This window comes from Oncorhynchus masou, chromosome 1 (assembly GCF_036934945.1).
Source record: "Oncorhynchus masou masou isolate Uvic2021 chromosome 1, UVic_Omas_1.1, whole genome shotgun sequence".
In the NCBI taxonomy this organism is placed as follows: Eukaryota; Metazoa; Chordata; class Actinopteri; order Salmoniformes; family Salmonidae; genus Oncorhynchus; species Oncorhynchus masou.
This window is the reverse complement of record NC_088212.1, coordinates 28,051,364-28,070,161: the sequence shown is the minus strand read 5'-3', so window position 1 is coordinate 28,070,161 and position 18,798 is coordinate 28,051,364. Positions and strand designations below refer to the sequence as shown.

Sequence of the window (18,798 nt, the reverse complement as noted above, 5' to 3'; positions counted from 1 at the left end):
GTCTCTTCTCAGGTGAGCCAATCATATATGATACGCCTGCGCGCGCGGTCGATTGCGTGTCATGTTGACAAACTCTAAAGACGGAGCTGGCAACATGTCCGCCACTGCTGCTGCTCACCAAAACAATAACGAGGAGCCTAGCCTAAACGGTAAGTAATCACTGACAACCTTTTCGAACAATCAAGAGTTTTGAATACATGTCCAACAAATGTGCTTGCTTTTCATGGTAAATGTTTTTAACAAAACATCGCAAAAGTTGCCTCCTAGGTTAGATTTTTTTTTCTGCTTCCTTAGGGCGGGAGGAGCTCTTAATATTGTTTAAACGTCACCCTTATTGCTCCAATTGATTTACTTTGAATGTTTGAGTGACAGGATTTCAACCAATCATGGAAGGATACCACTGAACTAGTTTGTCTTGGGGCGGGCTTAATCCATATCAAAACATGTCTGAAAAGAGAATTATAAATGAAATGTGTCGAATCCGAACAAATTCCCTGTTTTAAATAATATGTGTTTACATAACTCCAGCTACTCAAGCTTTTATGGTTTGTGTTGCACACATTCAGTGCATTGTCGATTTTCTGAATCCACACACAGGCGAATGGAATGCACTCACTAGACAACGTTTTTGCCATGCCAAACACATTTCTAGACGTTTGCATACAGCATGTCTACGTATGTGCGTTTTCCTGCAGAGAACGTGTGCATATAATTATTTTTAAAAAATCCAAGAGGTGGGACCAATTCGCTATTATTCGAGTCACAAGCGAGTCACAAATCGAGTTCCATTTAGAACGGGTCAAATACAAGTCGTGCATTCTAAGGGCAAGTCCAGTTGTCACAAGTTTTTTTTTTAATGTATATTCTCAAGTCAATAAAAAATGTGCTATACAGGCAATGAATTGTTCAAATACAATTGTATTTGTCACATGCGCCGAATACAACCTTACAGTGAAATGCCTACTTACAAGCCCTTAACCGACAATACAGTTTTAAGAAAAATGGGAGGGGGGGTCTAATTATTAAGGAGCAACAATACAATAACAGTAGCGAGGCTATATACTGGGGGTTCCGGGACAGAGTCAATGTGCTGGGGCACCGGTTAGTCGCGGTAATTGATTTAATATGTACATGTTAGTAGAGGTAAAGTGACTATGCATCGATAATAAACAGAGTAGCAGCAGCGTAAAAATGTGGGGTGGGGTCAATGCAATTAGTCCGGATAGCCATTTGATTAACTGTTCAAGAGTCTTATGGCTTGGGGTTGAAGCTGTTATTAAGAAACCTTTTTGACCTAGAGTGGCTGGAGTCCTTGGCAATTTTTTTGGGGCCTTCTGGTATAGAGGTACTGGGTGGCAGGAAGCTTGACTCCAGTGATGTACTGGGCCGTTCACACTACCCTCTGTGGTGCCTTGCGGTCGGAGGCTGAGCAGTTGCCATACCAGGCAGTGATACAACCAGTCAAGATGCTCTCTGGTGCAGCTGTTGAACTTTTTTGAGGATCTGTGCAACCATGCCAAATCTGTCTCCTGAGTGTGAATAGGCGTTGTCGTGCCCTCTTCACGACTGTCCTTGTCTATTTGAGACAACCATACAGCCATTTTCATTATTCTATCTTCAACACATTTTTGATTATGTTGTTCATTTTTACTACAAATTCAAATGTGAGCTTTGTAGGTAAATGACCAATTTCAAGCACTTTTGACATAACAAAATACCAGTAGGCCTATGCTAGTAATTGTTGCTTGATGCCCCATTGCTGGTGAGTTTGCAAGGTAAACAGTTCATATTCTTGATCACCGAACAAATTTTGGATCTGCATATTCATTTATGGCAATCCTCTCTCCATACAATTTGATGTTTACGCTGCACCCGGTCCTATTGCTGTAAAGTAAATCAGCAATCTGTTTGCTAGCGCAAGGATTTTCTAACTTTTTGACCCCCACAAAGGCGTAGTTCAAAGCTTACGCACAATCACTGCACATATGTAGCCTGTCATTACAGCCATAAATAGTGATGCATTTTCAAGCAACAAGATTTTGAAATTAACAGCGTTTTACACCAGCATTTTGAGAAGAGTCATTCAAGTAAGCAGTCAATATCAACTAGGGATATCAGGTCACGTTGACCACGTTTAAATGCACACATTATTCCAGATAGTAGCTCATATCCCGCTTCAGGTCTAATACTGTATTAGCTGTTTACATACATGCACCTTTTGATATCCCGCTCAATGAGTATCCCTCTAACCACAAATAAACAGAATATTCCTAATTTAAGTTCATATGGGTTAAATGGAATAATAACTGATATATGGACACTGACTGTAGGCCTATAATGTCTCACATTTAGTCTAATATATTTTCTTGCGGTAAAATGATAAATGAAATGTTAGTTTTGTCTCAGGAACAGTAGTGGAGAAATGTGATTTATTTCAGCATCTCTTGAGAGAATGTGTGTGTAATATTATCTTTGACATTGTTCTGCAAGCAGACAATTTCAACCTTAAAATATGCACCCAGTACGAAACAGAAGTTTTATTAAAAATGTTTTTCTCCTTAAAACTGGTCAAACTGATGACATTTCTCACAGGACCAATCGTTCCACTGTTTTTTTTTTTTATTACACTTTTATTCATTTACCCTTTATTTGGCAAGTCAATTAAGAACAAATTGATATTTACAATGACTGCCTAACCCGGCCAAACCCTCCCCTACCCCATACGACGCTGGGCCAATTGTACACCGCTATATGGGACTCTCGATCACGGCCATTTGTGATAGTCTGGGATTGAACCAGGGTCTGTAGTGATGCCTCTAGCACTGTGATGCAGTGTCTTAGACTGCTGTGCCACTCCGGAGCTCAAACGTTATTGCTTTTTCTCACCGGTCCTTAAACGAAAATGACAACTTCACTGGTGTTAACTAGCTTACTAATGCATTTATTCTATCGTTGTAAGACATTATTCTGGTAAGCACTACTTTATTTAGTCTTCTGGGGCAATGAGTTATAATAGAAGAGAAGCTGCGTGTATCAAACTATGGTTGATAAACAAATGTAACTTATAAGTTCTTATAGCCTTGTCCTCCTCCTCTTCTGTTCCTCTGGTGATGTAGAGGTTAACCCAGGCCCTGCAGCCCTCAGCACCACTTCCATTCCCCAGGCGCTCTCATTTGTTGACTTCTCTAACAGTAAAAGCCTTGGTTTCATGCATGTTAACATTAGAAGCCTCCTCCTTAAGTTTGTTTTATTCAATGCTTTAGCACACACCGCCGACCCTGATGTCCTAGCCGTATCTGAATCCTGGCTTATGAAGGCCACCAAAAATCCTGAAATTTCCATCCCCAACTGCAACATTTTCCGACAAGATAGAACTGCCAAAGGGGGCGGAGTTGCAATCTACTGCAGAGAGAGCCTGCAGAGTTCAGTCATGCTATCCAGGTCTGTGCCCAAACAATTCGAGCTTCTACTTTTGCCGCTTGTTATAGACCCCCTTCAGCACCCAGCTGTGCCCTGGACACCATATGTGAATTGATTGCCCCCCATCTATCTTCAGAGTTCGTACTGTTAGGTGACCGAAACTGGGATATGCTTAACACCCCGGCCGTCCTACAATCTAAGCTAGATGCCCTCAATCTCACAAATTATTAAGGAGCCTACCAGGTACAACCCTAAATCCGTAACCATGGGCACCCTCTTAGAAATCATCCTGACCAACTTGCCCTCTAAATACACCTCTGCTGTCTTCAACCGCGATCACTGCCTCATTGCCTGCGTGAATGATGGGTCTGCGGTCAAATGACTACACCTCATCACTGTCAAACGCTCCCTAAAATACTTCAGCGAGCAGGTCTTTCTAATCGACCTGGCCCGGGTATCCTGGAAGGATATTGACCTCATCCCGTCAGTAGAGGATGCCTGGTTTCTCTTTAAAAGTGCTTTCCTCTCCATCTTAAATAAGCATGCCCCAGTCAAAAAAAATGTAGACCTAAGAACAGATACTGCCCTTGGTTCACCCCAGACTTGACTGCCCTTGACCAGCACAAAAACATCCTGTGGCGTTCTGCATTAGCATCGAATAGCTCCTGCGATATGCAACTTTTCAGGGAAGTCAGGTATCAATATAGTCATTTAGGAAAGCTAAGGCTAGCTTTTTCAAACAGAAATTTGAATCCTGTACCACTAATTCCAAAAAGTTTTTGGTCACTAACATCCATGGAGAATAAGAGCACCTCCTCCCAGCTGCCCACTGCACCGAGGCTAGGAAACACTGTCACCGCCGATAAATCTACGATAATGGATTATTTCAATAAGCATTTTTCTACAGTTGGGCATGCTTTCCACCTGGCTACCCCTACCCCGCTCAGCACCCTCTGCAGCAACTTGCCCAATGCCCCCCCATTTGTCCTTCACCCAAATCCAGGCAGCTGATGTTCTGAAAGAGCTGCAAAATCTGGATCCCTACAAATCAGCTGTGCTAAATAATCTGGACCCTCCCTTTCTAAAATTATCCACTGAAATTGTTGCAACCTCTATTACTAGCCTGTTCAACCTCTTTCGTATCGTCTGAGATCCCCAAAGATTGGAAAGATGCCGCTGTCATCCCCCTCTTCAAAGGGGAAACACTCTAGACCCAAACTGTTATAGACCTATATCCATCCTGCCCTGCCTTTCTAAAATCTTTGAAAGCCAAGTTAACAAACAGATCAACAACCATTTTGAATCCCACCGTACCTTCTCCACTATACAATCTGGTTTCCAAGCTGGTCATGGGTGCACCTCAGCCATGCTCAAGGTCCTAAACGATATCATAACCGCCATCGATAAGAGACAGTACTGTGCAGTTGTCTTCATTGACCTGGCCAAGGCTTTCGAATGTGTTAACCTGTGTTAACAAACCTCCAGACGAGCTTCAATGCCATACAACTCTCCTTCCATGGCCTCCAACTGCTTTTAAATGCTAGTAAAACTAAATGCATGCTCTTGAACTGATTGCTGCCTGCCCGACTAGCATCACACCTCTGGATGGTTCTGACTTAGAATATGTGGACAACTACAAATACCTAGGTGTCTGGTTAGACTGTAAACTCTCATTCCAGACTCACATTAAGCATCTCCAATCCAAAATTAAATCTATAATCGGCTTCCTATTTCGCAACAAAGCCTCCGTCACTCATGCTGCCAAATATACCCTCGTAAAACTGATCATCCTACCGATCCTTGACTTCGGCGATGTCATTTACAAAATAGCCTCCAACACTCTACTCTGCAAATTGGATGCAGTCTATCACAGTGCCATCCGTTTTGTCTCCAGCCCCATATACTACCCACCACTGCGACCTGTATGCTCTTTTTGGCTGGCCCTCGCTACATATTCTTCGCCAAACCCACTGGCTCTAGGTCTTCTATAAGTCTTTGCTAGGTCTAGCCCCGCCTTATCTCAGCTCACTGGTCACGATAGCAACACCCACCCGTAGCACGGACTCCAGCAAGTATATTTCACTGTTCATCCCCAAAGCCAACACTTCCTTTGGCCGCCTTTCTTTCCAGTTCTCTGCTGCCAATGACTGGATTGTATTGCAAAAGTCACTGAAGTGAGAGACCTATATCCCTCACTAACTTTTTGCATCAGCTGTCAGAGCAGCTTGGAGGTTTGGCCACTGTACCTGTAGACAGCCGATCTGTAAATAGCACACCCACCTACCTCATCCCCATATTGTTATTTATACTCTTGCTCTTTTGCACCCAAGTATCTACTTGCACATCTATCACTCCAGTGTTAATGCTAAATGTATAATTTTTTCACCTATATGGCCTATTTATTGCCTTACCTCCCTACTCTTCTACATTTGCATACACTGTACATAGATTTTTCTATTGTGTTATTGACTGTACGTTTGTATATGTGTCACTGTTGTTTTTGTTGCACTGCTTTGCTTTATCTTGGCATGGTCGCAGTTGTAAATGAGAACTTGTTTGAATAAAGGTGAAATAAAATAAATCAGAAACTTGTCTAAATTAGGGGTGAATGTAGCAATTATGCTCTGCGGTTCAGTACGGAGTATCAGCAAAGTGAATTATGGTGGATTGAACTGCGCAGGTAGGTAGTTTTTTTTGTGGTGATTTGTTTGACAATCAGATGAAAACATCACACAACACCCATAAAATGCAAAACTCAGACCGTGTAAAGCAACAGTAAACAGTATAAAATGTTCACATGCCACAGTATCCCATCTAAGATCAACATATCCCAGGCATCTTATCCGGGTTTTCATAACCAGGATACAAGCATTTTATTTTTTTTTTTTTAAGGATATGATGTTTACATGTGTCCACTCAAAAGCAGAATAGTTGAGATCCCAAATAATAACGGGATATTGGTTTGCATGTTAACATGGTCATTGTCACTTCTCTGGAGTCCAGAGCAAGCAGGATCATACTTGTAAGAAGCAGATGTTGCAGGATTGAATGGAAAGCATGATCTGTCTTTAGCCATTTTTCTTCCTCACAAATATCTTAATTAGTTTGCCAGAATGTTACATCTTTATCTCAAAAGAATTTGAAGGGTGTCTGATGTTACAGCTATCTTTAGACGTAATATAGCCAGTACCACCACTGAGGTGTATAATTAGGCCTAGTTTACATTACATTTACATTTAAGTCATTTAGCAGACGCTCTTATCCAGAGCGACTTACAAATTGGTGAATTCACCTTCTGACATCCAGTGGAACAGCCACTTTACAATAGTGCATCTAAATCATTAAGGGGGGTGGTGAGAAGGATTACTTATCCTATCCTAGGTATTCCTTGAAGAGGTGGGGTTTCAGGTGTCTCCGGAAGGTGGTGATTGACTCCGCTGTCCTGGCGTCGTGAGGGAGTTTGTTCCACCATTGGGGGGCCAGAGCAGCGAACAGTTTTGACTGGGCTGAGCGGGAACTGTACTTCCTCAATGGTAGGGAGGCGAGCAGGCCAGAGGTGGATGAACGCAGTGCCCTTGCTTGGGTGTAGGGCCTGATCAGAGCCTGGAGGTACTGCGGTGCCGTTCCCCTCACAGCTCCGTAGGCAAGCACCATGGTCTTGTAGCGGATGCGAGCTTCAACTGGAAGCCAGTGGAGGGAGCGGAGGAGCGGGGTGACGTGAGAGAACTTGGGAAGGTTGAACACCAGACGGGCTGCGGCGTTCTGGATGAGTTGTAGGGGTTTAATGGCACAGGCAGGGAGCCCAGCCAACAGCGAGTTGCAGTAATCCAGACGGGAGATGACAAGTGCCTGGATTAGGACCTGCGCCGCTTCCTGTGTGAGGCAGGGTCGTACTCTGCGGATGTTGTAGAGCATGAACCTACAGGAACGGGCCACCGCCATGATGTTGGTTGAGAACGACAGGGTGTTGTCCAGGATCACGCCAAGGTTCTTAGCGCTCTGGGAGGAGGACACAATGGAGTTGTCAACCGTGATGGCGAGATCATGGAACGGGCAGTCCTTCCCCGGGAGGAAGAGCAGCTCCGTCTTGCCGAGGTTCAGCTTGAGGTGGTGATCCGTCATCCACACTGATATGTCTGCCAGACATGCAGAGATGCGATTCGCCACCTGGTCATCAGAAGGGGGAAAGGAGAAGATTAATTGTGTGTCGTCTGCATAGCAATGATAGGAGAGACCATGACAGAGCCAAGTGACTTGGTGTATAGCGAGAATAGGAGAGGGCCTAGAACAGAGCCCTGGGGGACACCAGTGGTGAGAGCGCGTGGCGAGGAGACAGATTCTCGCCACGCCACCTGGTAGGAGCGACCTGTCAGGTAGGACGCAATCCAAGCGTGGGCCGCGCCGGGAGATGCCCAACTCGGAGAGGGTGGAGAGGAGGATCTGATGGTTCACAGTATCGAAGGCAGCCGATAGGTCTAGAAGGATGAGAGCAGAGGAGAGAGAGTTAACTTTAGCAGTGCGGAGCGCCTCCGTGATGCAGAGAAGAGCAGTCTCAGTTGAATGACTAGTCTTGAAACCTGACTGATTTGGATCAAGAAGGTCATTCTGAGAGAGATAGCGGGAGAGCTGGCCAAGGACGGCACGTTCAAGAGTTTTGGAGAGAAAAGAAAGAAGGGATACTGGTCTGTAGTTGTTGACATCGGAGGGATCGAGTGTAGGTTTTTTTTTCAGAAGGGGTGCAACTCTCGCTCTCTTGAAGACGGAAGGGACGTAGCCAGCGGTCAGGGATGAGTTGATGAGCGAGGTGAGGTAAGGGAGAAGGTCCCCGGAAATGGTCTGGAGAAGAGAGGAGGGGATAGGGTCAAGCGGGCAGGTTGTTGGGCGGCCGGCCGTCACAAGAAGCGAGATTTCATCTGGAGAGAGAGGGGAGAAAGAGGTCAGAGCACAGGGTAGGGCAGTGTGAGCAGAACCAGCGGTGTCGTTTGACTTAGCAAACGAGGATCGGATGTCGTCGACCTTCTTTTCAAAATGGTTGACGAAGTCATCTGCAGAGAGGGAGGAGGGAGGGGGAGGAGGATTCAGGAGGGAGGAGAAGGTGGCAAAGAGCTTCCTAGGGTTAGAGGCAGATGCTTGGAATTTAGAGTGGTAGAAAGTGGCTTTAGCAGCAGAGACAGAGGAGGAAAATGTAGAGAGGAGGGAGTGAAAGGAGGGTGGGTTATCTGAAATATGAAATATGATCAATTAAATCACCAGGTAGCCAATTGTTGTGACAAAAATGTGTCTGTAGCAGATTGCTAAATGGTACTTAAAATGGATTAATGTAGAGAGGCTACATTAATGGCAGGCAAAAAGAAAATTAAACGAGTGCTTTCTGGTCACTAATCTGAATATTTGTGCCCGCATTTGCACGCCAATGCTGATGATTGGTCAACAGTCAAGATGCACAACTTTTTGGTTCTGAAGCACAGATTAGAATTTGGTGCAGTTCCGTAGGCCTATGTTAGTGACCAGGTTGAATAAGCGAAGGTATAAATATAAAATACAAATGGTAGGCTACACTCACAACCCACCCAAAACCTTTTCACTGAGCAAGCTCACCTGATCTGTGTTAACTGATAGTTTGCTGGTCCAATTAGAGGGCCAAGTGTGTGTTTCACTTTTCTTTTTTCTTTTTTTTTTCTTTTTTTTTTTTGCAAGTGTGATACTGTGGCTGCATGGAGAGTAATTCACGGAGACTCTATGCCACAAAGTAAGTGACAAAACATTATAAAACCTGGCCAGATAAGTCTCCAGTCAAATAAGAGTCCCGAGCATTAAGGCTCCAAGTGATTTTATTTTTTATATCACGTTGAGTCTCAAGTCATCAAATTTGTGGCTCAAGTCAGACTCAAGTCCAAGTCATGTGACTCGAGTCCACACCTATCAATTGCCCATAATACTTAGTGATAGGTTACTGTGTCATCATACCATATCCTTACAAGGCTTTCTCATAAGTTTGATACTAGATAGGCTTCTCAATGTCTCAATCTAATCAGTAATAAAAATGTTAGGTTTTTTTTGGTAGGGGTGGTAAATCTATTTGGGTAGAAACTGTCAAAAGTAAACCTTGCAGATAACGCAATAGGTATATTGTCTACTTCCACCCACAATGACTGCTACTGTATGCTGAACAGTCAATATTGACATGACCATCAGATGCAGTTTCAAAACTGCCCACACAGTCCACGTTGGAGGAAAAAGCACAAGATTACGATGGTATAGGTTTGTATTATCGGTGTCCTTGTATAGTACTTTCTGTTCCTTTTTGTCCCTTTTTTATACAGTATGGAGATGCAGAGTGGGTTTCTGGTAGAATGCACAGGGAAAGTCCTAGAAGAGGTTTAGTTAGTTGAATGTTGCTCAGGCGTAACTGGCTAAATAGTCAGGCCCTGGATTTGATGGCCCTGGATTCGATGCTTAGCTTGGTTGCAGAGATTGCATAACTCTCCTCCCTCCTACCCGTACATGGGAGCAGTTTGGATTCCATTCAGGCAGCCTGCTGTTAGAGGCAGTAGCACTATCATTATGAAATGTAGGCTATCATCTGGATAGTGTTTATTTATAGAGAAGCAATCAAATGAAGCAAAATGATGAATAAGAGGCATACTTTTTCAGATGATGGATAGACATAACATCTCTATGCTATGGCTATGTTTTATAGAATATGCACATTATGTAAGGGCCTAGATTGGCAATGGAACCGCATAACCTCACTGACAGTGGCATTCAGGCCACCCCTACTAACCTTGTCCCCAGGCTCGAATTAGAGGGAGAGCTGGCTGGTGGATGAGATTACCCCATTATAAGTCCAATTGATGTCCCCAAGAGAGGAAGTCAGGAATGTTTTGCTTAATAGCCGTGGGTGCTTTTTTATGACTGTGAGCAAAGACTGAGAGCATGCTTTGTTCCAGTTTCGGCTTAAAGCATACTAGACTTTGAGTCCAGTGCCTTTTTCTAAACTGAAATCTACTGAAGTCTGCTATACTATATATACAAAAGTATGTGGATACCCTTTCAAATAAGTGGATTTGGCTTTTTCAGCCACACCTGTTGCATGGCATAGAGCCATGCAATCTCCATAGACAAACATTGTACTGCCAATGGCTTTACTGAAGTGCTCAGTCGCTTTCAACGTGGCACCGTCCTATGCCACCTTTCCAACAAGTCAGTTCATCAGATTTCTGCCCTGCTAGAGCTTTCCCGGTCAACTGTAAGTGCTGTTATTGTGAAGTTGAAACCTCTAAGAGCAACAACGGCTTACTCGCGAAGTGGTAGGCCACACAAGCTCACAGCTGGACCACTGAGTGCTGAAGCACATAAAAATCGTCTGTCCTCAGTTGCAACACTCACTACAGAGTTACAAACTGCCTTTGGAAGCAACGTCAGCACAACAACTGTTCGTTGGGAGCTTCATGAAATGGGTTTCCATGGCCAGGCAGCTGCAAACAAGCCCAAGTTCACCATGTGCAATGCCAAGCGTCGGCTGTAGTGGTGTAAAGCTTGCCGCCACTGGACTCTGGAGCAGTGGAAATGCGTTCTCTGGAGTGATGTTTCACTCATCACCATCTGGTAGTCCGAAGGATGAATCTGGGTTTGGTGGATACCAGGAGAACGCTACCTGTCCGAATGCATAGTGCCAACTGTAAAGTTTGGCGAATGCCTTTTCCTGTTTCAGCATGACAATGCCCCTGTGCACAAAGCAAGGTCTATACAGAAATGGTTTGTCGAGATTGGTTGTGGAAGAACTTGACTGGCCTGCACAGAGCCCTGACCTCAATCCCATCGAACACCTTTGGGAGGAATTGGAATGCTGACGATGAGCCAGGCCTAATCGCCCAACATCAGTGCCCAACTTTACTGATGCTCTTGTGGCTAAATGGAAGCAAGTCCGTGCAGCAATGTTCCAACATCTAGTGGAAAGCTTTCCCAGAATAGTGGAGGCTGTTATAGCAGAAAAGGGGGGAGCAACTCTATATTAATGCCCATGATTTTGGAATGAGATGTAAAGGGGGCATTGTCAAGCTAAGCATCGAATCCAGGGCCATCAAATCCAGGGCCTGACTATTTAGCCAGTTACGCCTGAGCAACATTCAACTAAACCTCTTCTAGGACTTTCCCTGTGCATTCTACCAGAAACCCACTCTGCATCTACATACTGTATAAAAGCAGGTGTCCACATACTTTTGGTAATGTATGTTTGTTTTTGTTAATGAAGGCAATCATTTCAGTAACATGCACATGCAACCTTAGGTCTACAAAGATCCTCTATTGGTGTCCTTAACATCTAAAACCTGCATGCATGTCTATTTTCTATAAATAAATAAATAAATATATCCCATTTAGCAGACGCTTTTGTCCAAAGCGACTTACAAGTCGGCTGGGGCCACTACTTTTACATATGGGTGGCCCCAGCGGGAATCGAACCCACGACGCTTGGCGTTGCAAGCGCCATGCTCTACCGACTGAGCCACACAGGACCCTGTTTTACAAAATGATTCTGCTTTCATTAATATGGAGTTAGGCCTAATCCTCGGCAGCATAGTGTGGCCATCCACTGACTCTCCTTGTTAACATGCACTGCTGTATGTTCCATACAGTGACTTCATTACCCATACTGTGAGTGGCTGAGACAAACAAGGCCAGACCAAGCACAGACATGTCTCATGCATCTGAGATAAAAGGTCCTAAATGGTAGAAGGGATGCATTCCTCTGCCAGGGACTCTCTGCTGTAGACTAAGATGAAATGTAAATGTCTGGATCTCTCTTCGGGCTCAGTGAGTCTTTGTGTCATGATGATTTCTCTCTTTGTTGACTTTGTAGCTAATTGCAAGCACTTACAGCAGCTATTTGGTGTTTTATCCAAGTACCACTGCCTTCATTCTCCAGCTTGCTCATTTGAATTACAATAGTAGCTGCAAGTTCTCTTCTCAAAATGCAATGTTTTTGTTGACGGTGCAGTAAGCCATGCATCGAATTTGAGAACGTCACTTCATCTTTACCATTAGACTTAAGTCACTAACATTTGTACTAATACACATACTTCCTCTAAATCCCACTGCCATCTTTGTTTTCAGGGTCATGGGTGGAGCTGGAGATGAATGGAAACAACAGGAACCAGGCCCTGCTGCCAAACTCCACCACACCCTCTCCTGCCCCGGGGAACGGGAATGAGGGGGAGAGTCAGGCCCCTCAGGCCCTGGAGGTGGTGTCAGAGGAGGTGGAGGAGAGTCTGACAGCGGCGCTGGAGCATGTGCCCTCATCCTCCTCTATCCACAATGGAGACATGGAGAAGATCCTGCTGGACGCCCAGCACGAGTCCAGCCAAAGCAGCTCCTCCTGCGACAGGTAAGGGAGTGTCATGTTTTTAGTGTACTCCCTAAACTCTGTCCTCCATGTTGAGGTGTTTGTATAATTTGTGTATTCATTTCCTCCTGTGTTGCACCTCAGTCCTCACAGACCTCCCAGTCCAGATCAGGATGACGGCCAAATCACCTTTGATGTGGAGATGTCCAGTCGGAGAGGGAGCCAGGTACAACAACCCAGCCTGCCCTCATGTCTCTCTTTCTCCATCCATGCCCCTGTCTACACTGTTACACTATAGGCATACAGTAATTCTCTGTTCACATGTGCTCTCTCTCTCCCCCCCATCTACAGTTAGAGGAGGAAGGTCCAGAGAAAAACAAAGAGCATATCATGATGAACAAAGTTGCAGATTGGTCCAGTCGGCCTGAAAACGTTCCACCCAAGTAAGGAGACACACGGCACACAGTGTCACAGTGTTTGGCAAACTACGATCCGGCCCGCGAGCCCATTCAATCCAGCCGGAGGGAGATATAAAGTATAAACATAGAAAATGTAGAAATTACAATGTCCATATATATATATATCTCGAATATATAAAAATAAAAAAACTGCGGCCCTTTCAAAATCCCTATGTGGCCTTCAAGCCTTTAATGTTTTCCCACCCCTGTTCTAACACAAAACTGCTAGCATAAATCATAGCAAAAATAGACAAATGCCAATTTTCTGTGGGGTAACAATGCAATTTGTTTCAAGATGGTGAACATGTTCAGTGATTTATTATTTAATTTTTTTGTAGGGAGTTCCATTTCCGTCACCCCAGACGCTCAGTATCCCTAAGCATGAGAAATAGTGGAGCCATGAAGAAAGGGGGTATCTTCTCTGCTGACTTCCTCAAAGTCTTCATCCCTTCCTTACTGCTATCTCACATTCTTGCCCTTGGCATTGGGTGAGTGACTGTTCCACCTTACACAACTAGCAAATCAAATGGATAAGTGAGTATTTGTAGATTGTCTGCTGTTGAATCATTGTCATTAGTGCTGAGCGATTAGTGCTTTTTTGTGATCTGTTCGATTATACGTTTTTTGGTTTTTGCCCTATCACAATAAAACAATTAAAAGTCCCGTGGTAGGGACTGCCTATTATTACTTATTAACCATAATTTTTCACATTACGTTAGTTGTATTTGATAACTTGAAATTATATAATAAAGTAATCTTATTTCTCTAGAGCTGCTGCATATGCTGTCTGACAAAATCACTTGTATTTCTTAAATAAGGCATACTTTTATGACTGCTGAATACCAAACTATCAATCACTTAGATCATGTCTTTTCAGGTAGACATACCTTTGCAAAGCAACAGCTGCTCTCTATATCCCCTCACGATCGTGCATTCTTCTGCCTCTTCTGTAGCAGGCATAAGAGACTGGACAAGGTAGATAGATGCGCAATGGATTACGGTCATTGTAGTTGATTACCATGTTTTTGCACTAAACAATGTGGAATATTGGCTTGTTGGAAACTACAACTCCCTACTAAATCAGAGTTCAGGCTGGGTGTGATTTATCTTTAGAGAAAATGTTCAATGTGCGCATTGAGCTCACAGAAGGAAAAAATAAATAAAATGAACCATCGTCGCACAATTAGCTGTTAAAAAAAAACTGTCAGTTAATCGCTCAGCATTGTCATGCTGTACTTATTGTCTCCTTAGGGTCTACATTGGGAAGAGACTCCCCACGCCTTCCACCAGCTCTTTCTAAACCCAAAGTGAAGCAGTACCTGGAAGTCGCATCAAAATTATCCTGTTGACTAGTTGTTACAATGTCTTCATGTGCTTAAATGTCCTCTTTTCCTCTGCATCCATTGTATGCCTAGCTATCTCCTTTCAACTGTTTTTTCCCCCTTTTTAGTTATTTGTACCACTATCTGACAATGATTTACCCAAGTGTTTTGGTGTAGCGTGCTTTTGGAGGGTTCATAATTCATAAATGACTGGGAACCTTTTACCTTTTGACACAGATTGGCTTTGAACAGTAATGACCACTAGCAGCACGTAATAGTTAACAGCACCTACCTGAATCTGATTGTTGTACTTCTGGACAAAATTATTCCTCAAAAGCTGTTTATACTGTACTGCACAAACACTGTGACTGGTATTGAATGGCACAGGGCCTGAGGTTTGGGAATTTCTCTTAGATTTCTACACAGATTACTTGGCTTAGACCTAGAGATTGTGCTTTGAGAAATCAAGAATTCCTCTACTGCTCCCTACTCCAAGTCAGTAAATTTCATGGTGACTTTTACCTGAACCAAAATAAGCTACATATCTGCAGTACATCTTTCAATTGGCATTGAGAATTGCAGTAACTGTGAATCAAGTGGTATTGTTGTTCAGATTTGTTATTTTATTACATGGTTTGGAATAATATTCAGCCCAGACTTATCAATTCAGGAGAAGTTTGCTTGTAATTCCAGCCTATTCTAGTTATACCTAATTTGTGTCATTTAGTAGCCCCAAATAATTCTCTGAAGGTGGTCTCTTGGTGAAAGGGTGTGAATAGTGATGCTAGTAGCTACTGCAGATTCCCATTGATTAACAGGAAAACATCCCAGTAGATAGATGCAGAAAGAATAGTACATCTAAATGCAGTACAGGGTAAAGTATGGGGTAAGTGAAAGTTTGAATGAAGACTTTATGTACAGTAGTTGATACCAATATACACAACCTGCCTGTTGTTCAACAACTCATGTGTCAATGCCACACATTCTTTTGTTTTTCATATCTAATTTATTTTCTCCAAGCTGATTCTATAAACCTTTTGAATGTAAGCTTTCCTGTGTGGTAACATGCCCTCAGTGTATAGGTCCAGCCACCATACAAAGTAGGATGTATTGGTGGAATGATGTTATAACTGGCCACAAATAATTCCGTTTTGTTTCCTTTTGGTACACAAAATGACTACTGCAAAGTGCCAAATATAGATTTATTTTAATCTCAGCGCTTTCATTACAAAGGTAACATGCACAGTGATTTCTCAACTATTGGACCAGTTTAACTAACACAAACAGTTTCATGCACTCATATATCTCCAGTCCTGATAAGTCACCTACCTGGTTTTGACATGTCCTCCGGTGAACATTTTGTGTATGCATGAAATATGTTTCCATTCCCCATAGGCATACATTTCCATAAAGCAGACCATATGTAAGTAATGATTTTTGGATAAATCTTTAACAATGATCTATTTGGTACTGAAATAATTTTATGAAATCGGATAAAGGACCCTTTTTTTTCTTTTTTTTGCAATAGTAAAAGCTTCTTTTTTTTCATACACTAAGTAATTATTCTCACATAGCGTGCGATAGGAACTCCTGAGAAAGTATCTTTACAGAACCAGCACTCCAACCCTGCTTGGTTATTTAGGGTTTTGTTTTTTAACTTTGGGGGGGGAAGGGTGAGTGGACAATGGGGATAGATGTGATGGTTGTAGTAGGGTTCTTTTTTTGAGTGGGATTGTTTTTTGTGCCTCTGTTCTTGGTTTGTGCCAACTCAAACTAACTCCCATTGCATGCATGCCATTAGCTTGTAATTGGCATTGATTAACTTATCATTCATGAGATGCCAAAGGCTGTCATAGCTTTCATTTAATATTGTCAAGTCCATCCTGTATCTAACGCAGAAGTATGTGCATTATCATTGGTTTCATTTTTTTCTTTGATAATCCAAAATACAAACTGAAAGATGCTTGGTCTTTTCCTTGAACATGTTTTGTTTGTGATATTGATTCTAGTAGCAAGAACCTTCAGCCTTGTTTGATAGTTTTTCCAATTTGATGAAAATCTGACATTAAAATGAGAAATTAACCGCAATTCACTCCAATGTGGTTTTTGAATGGTGAAAACGGATATAACAGAAATGCATTGTAAAACATTGTCAACAGAAGAGGAAGGTGGGTGATGGATTAGTTTCAAGTACTCTCTTGGTGCATGAAAAGTAGAAAGAATAGGCAGTGGCAGAGGTGTTTCACATTAATTTGCAGATGTTTATTGAACCTAGACAGCGACTGGGTAGATGTAACAGTACCGTCTCCATATTTTCAAACAGTGACGCACAAAATCAATAATATGTTCAAATGAACCACTTTGCATTGATCTGAATATCGGTGAAAGGTTGTAGATTATTGTTGCAAGCAAGGTTTATTGCTGTTATCTCTGACTTGAATAATGTAAACAATGTCAAGTCATCCTTTTACCAAGTTACTTAGCAGTTGAGGTTTAGAAGAAATATTGTGTTAATAGAAAAGTACTATATTAAGATGTCTGTCCTCTTAGCCTCAGCATGCTGTCTCTAAATTAATGCTTACATTTTTATCTGTGTATCCCGAAACACTGTTTTGTAAGGAACAGATCCCTCTTGGTTCATCCCATTAATTAATGTTTCTATTATACTCTGAGGGATAAATACCTCTTTTAACCCATGGCAACAGAGGAGAGGTTTGGGGATTTCAGACATCTTGATTGGCTTACAGCAGTTGTTCTGATGTTGAAAGAAGTGGTACAGTGCATTCGGAAAATATTCAGACCCCCTCGACTTTTTCCACATTTTGTTACGCTACAGCCTTATTCTAAAATCGATTAAATAGTTTCCTCCACAATCTACACACATTACCCCCATAATGACAAAGCAAAAACAGGTTTTTAGATTTTTTGTTACACATTTTATTACAAATAAACTGAAAACACATTTACATAAGTATTCAGACCCTTTACCCAGTACTTTGAAGCACCTTTGGCAGCAATTACAGCCTTAAGTCTTGGGTATGATGCTACAAGCTTGGCACACCTGTATTTGGGGAGTTTCTCCTCTTCTTCTCTGCAGATCCTTTCCAACTCTGTCAGATTGGATGGGGAGAGTTGCTGCACAGTCTGAGGTCCTGAGGGCTCTGGAGCAGGCTTTCAAGGATCTCTGTATTTTGCTCCATCTTTCCATTGATCCTGACTAGTCACCCAGTCCCTGCCGCTGAAAAACATCCCCACAGCATGATGCTGCCGCCATGCTTCACTGTAGGGATGGTGCCAGGTTTCCTCCAGATGCTTGGCATTCAGGCCAAGAATTTCAATATTGGTTTCATCAGACCTGAGAATCTTGTTTTTCATGGTTCGGAGTCCTTTTGGGTTTCTTTTGGCAAACTCCAAGTTGGCTATCGTGCTTTTTACTGAGTGGCTTCTATCTGGCCACGAGCATAAAGGCCTGATTGGTGGAGTGCTGTTGAGATTGTTGTCCTTCTGGAAGGTTCTCCACATAGGAGCTCTGTCAGAATGACTATCTGGTTTTTGGTCACCTCCCTAACCAAGGCCCTTCTCCCCTGATTGCTCAGTTTGGCTGGGCTGCCAGCTCTATGAACTGTCTTGGTGGTTCCAAACTTCCATTTAAGAATGGAGGCCAGTGTTCTTGAGGACCTGCAATGCTGCAGAATTTTTTTGGGTACCCTTCCACAGATCTGTGCCCTGTCACAATCCCCTCTCCAAGCTCTACGGACAATTCCTTCGACCTCATGGCTTGGTTTTTGCTCTGACATGCACTGTCAACTGTGGGACCTCCATATAGCCAGGTGTGTGCCTTTCCAAATCATATACAATCAATTGAATTCACTACAGGTGGATACAACTATCAAGTTGTAGAAACATCTCATGGATGATCAATGGAAACAGGATGCACTTGAGCTCAATTTCAAGTCTCATAGCAAAGGGTCTGAATACTTATGTAAAGGTATTTCAGATTTAATTATTTTTTTAATACATTTTCAAACATTTCTAAACCTGTTTTGGCTGTTAACATGGGGCATTGTGTTTAGATTGAGGGGGAAAATAATTGAATCCATTTTAGAATAAGGCTGTAACATAAAAATGTGAAAAAGGGAAGGGGTCTGAATACTTTCTGAATGCACTGTATGTATGGACAAACTGCTACTTGGCCACATGGCTATGCGTATGAGTGAATGGCTTATTTCCTCATTTTAAAAGCAATCTAATTGCA

General features: G+C 42.8%; 1 protein-coding gene across 3 annotated transcripts; it reads left to right on the top strand.

Annotated features, from left to right (window-relative positions):
* The first annotated feature begins 43 nt into the window (after positions 1–43).
* LOC135541092 (BCL2/adenovirus E1B 19 kDa protein-interacting protein 3-like) lies at positions 44–16,631 on the top strand. Of its 3 annotated transcripts, none has more exons than XR_010455918.1 (7): positions 44–149; positions 12,535–12,805; positions 12,908–12,989; positions 13,115–13,206; positions 13,560–13,709; positions 14,099–14,196; positions 14,473–16,631. XR_010455918.1 is itself a non-coding variant. In XM_064967218.1 (6 exons), the coding sequence occupies exons 1-6, from the start codon at positions 62–64 to the stop codon at positions 14,519–14,521; spliced, it is 732 nt and encodes a 243-aa protein (XP_064823290.1). In that variant the 5' UTR covers positions 44–61; the 3' UTR covers positions 14,522–16,631. The 3 variants fall into 3 exon arrangements, 1 of the variants encoding a protein (XP_064823290.1); XR_010455919.1 differs by having other exon boundaries at positions 13,560–13,755; XM_064967218.1 differs by lacking the exon at positions 14,099–14,196.
* The last annotated feature ends 2,167 nt before the right edge of the window (positions 16,632–18,798 follow it).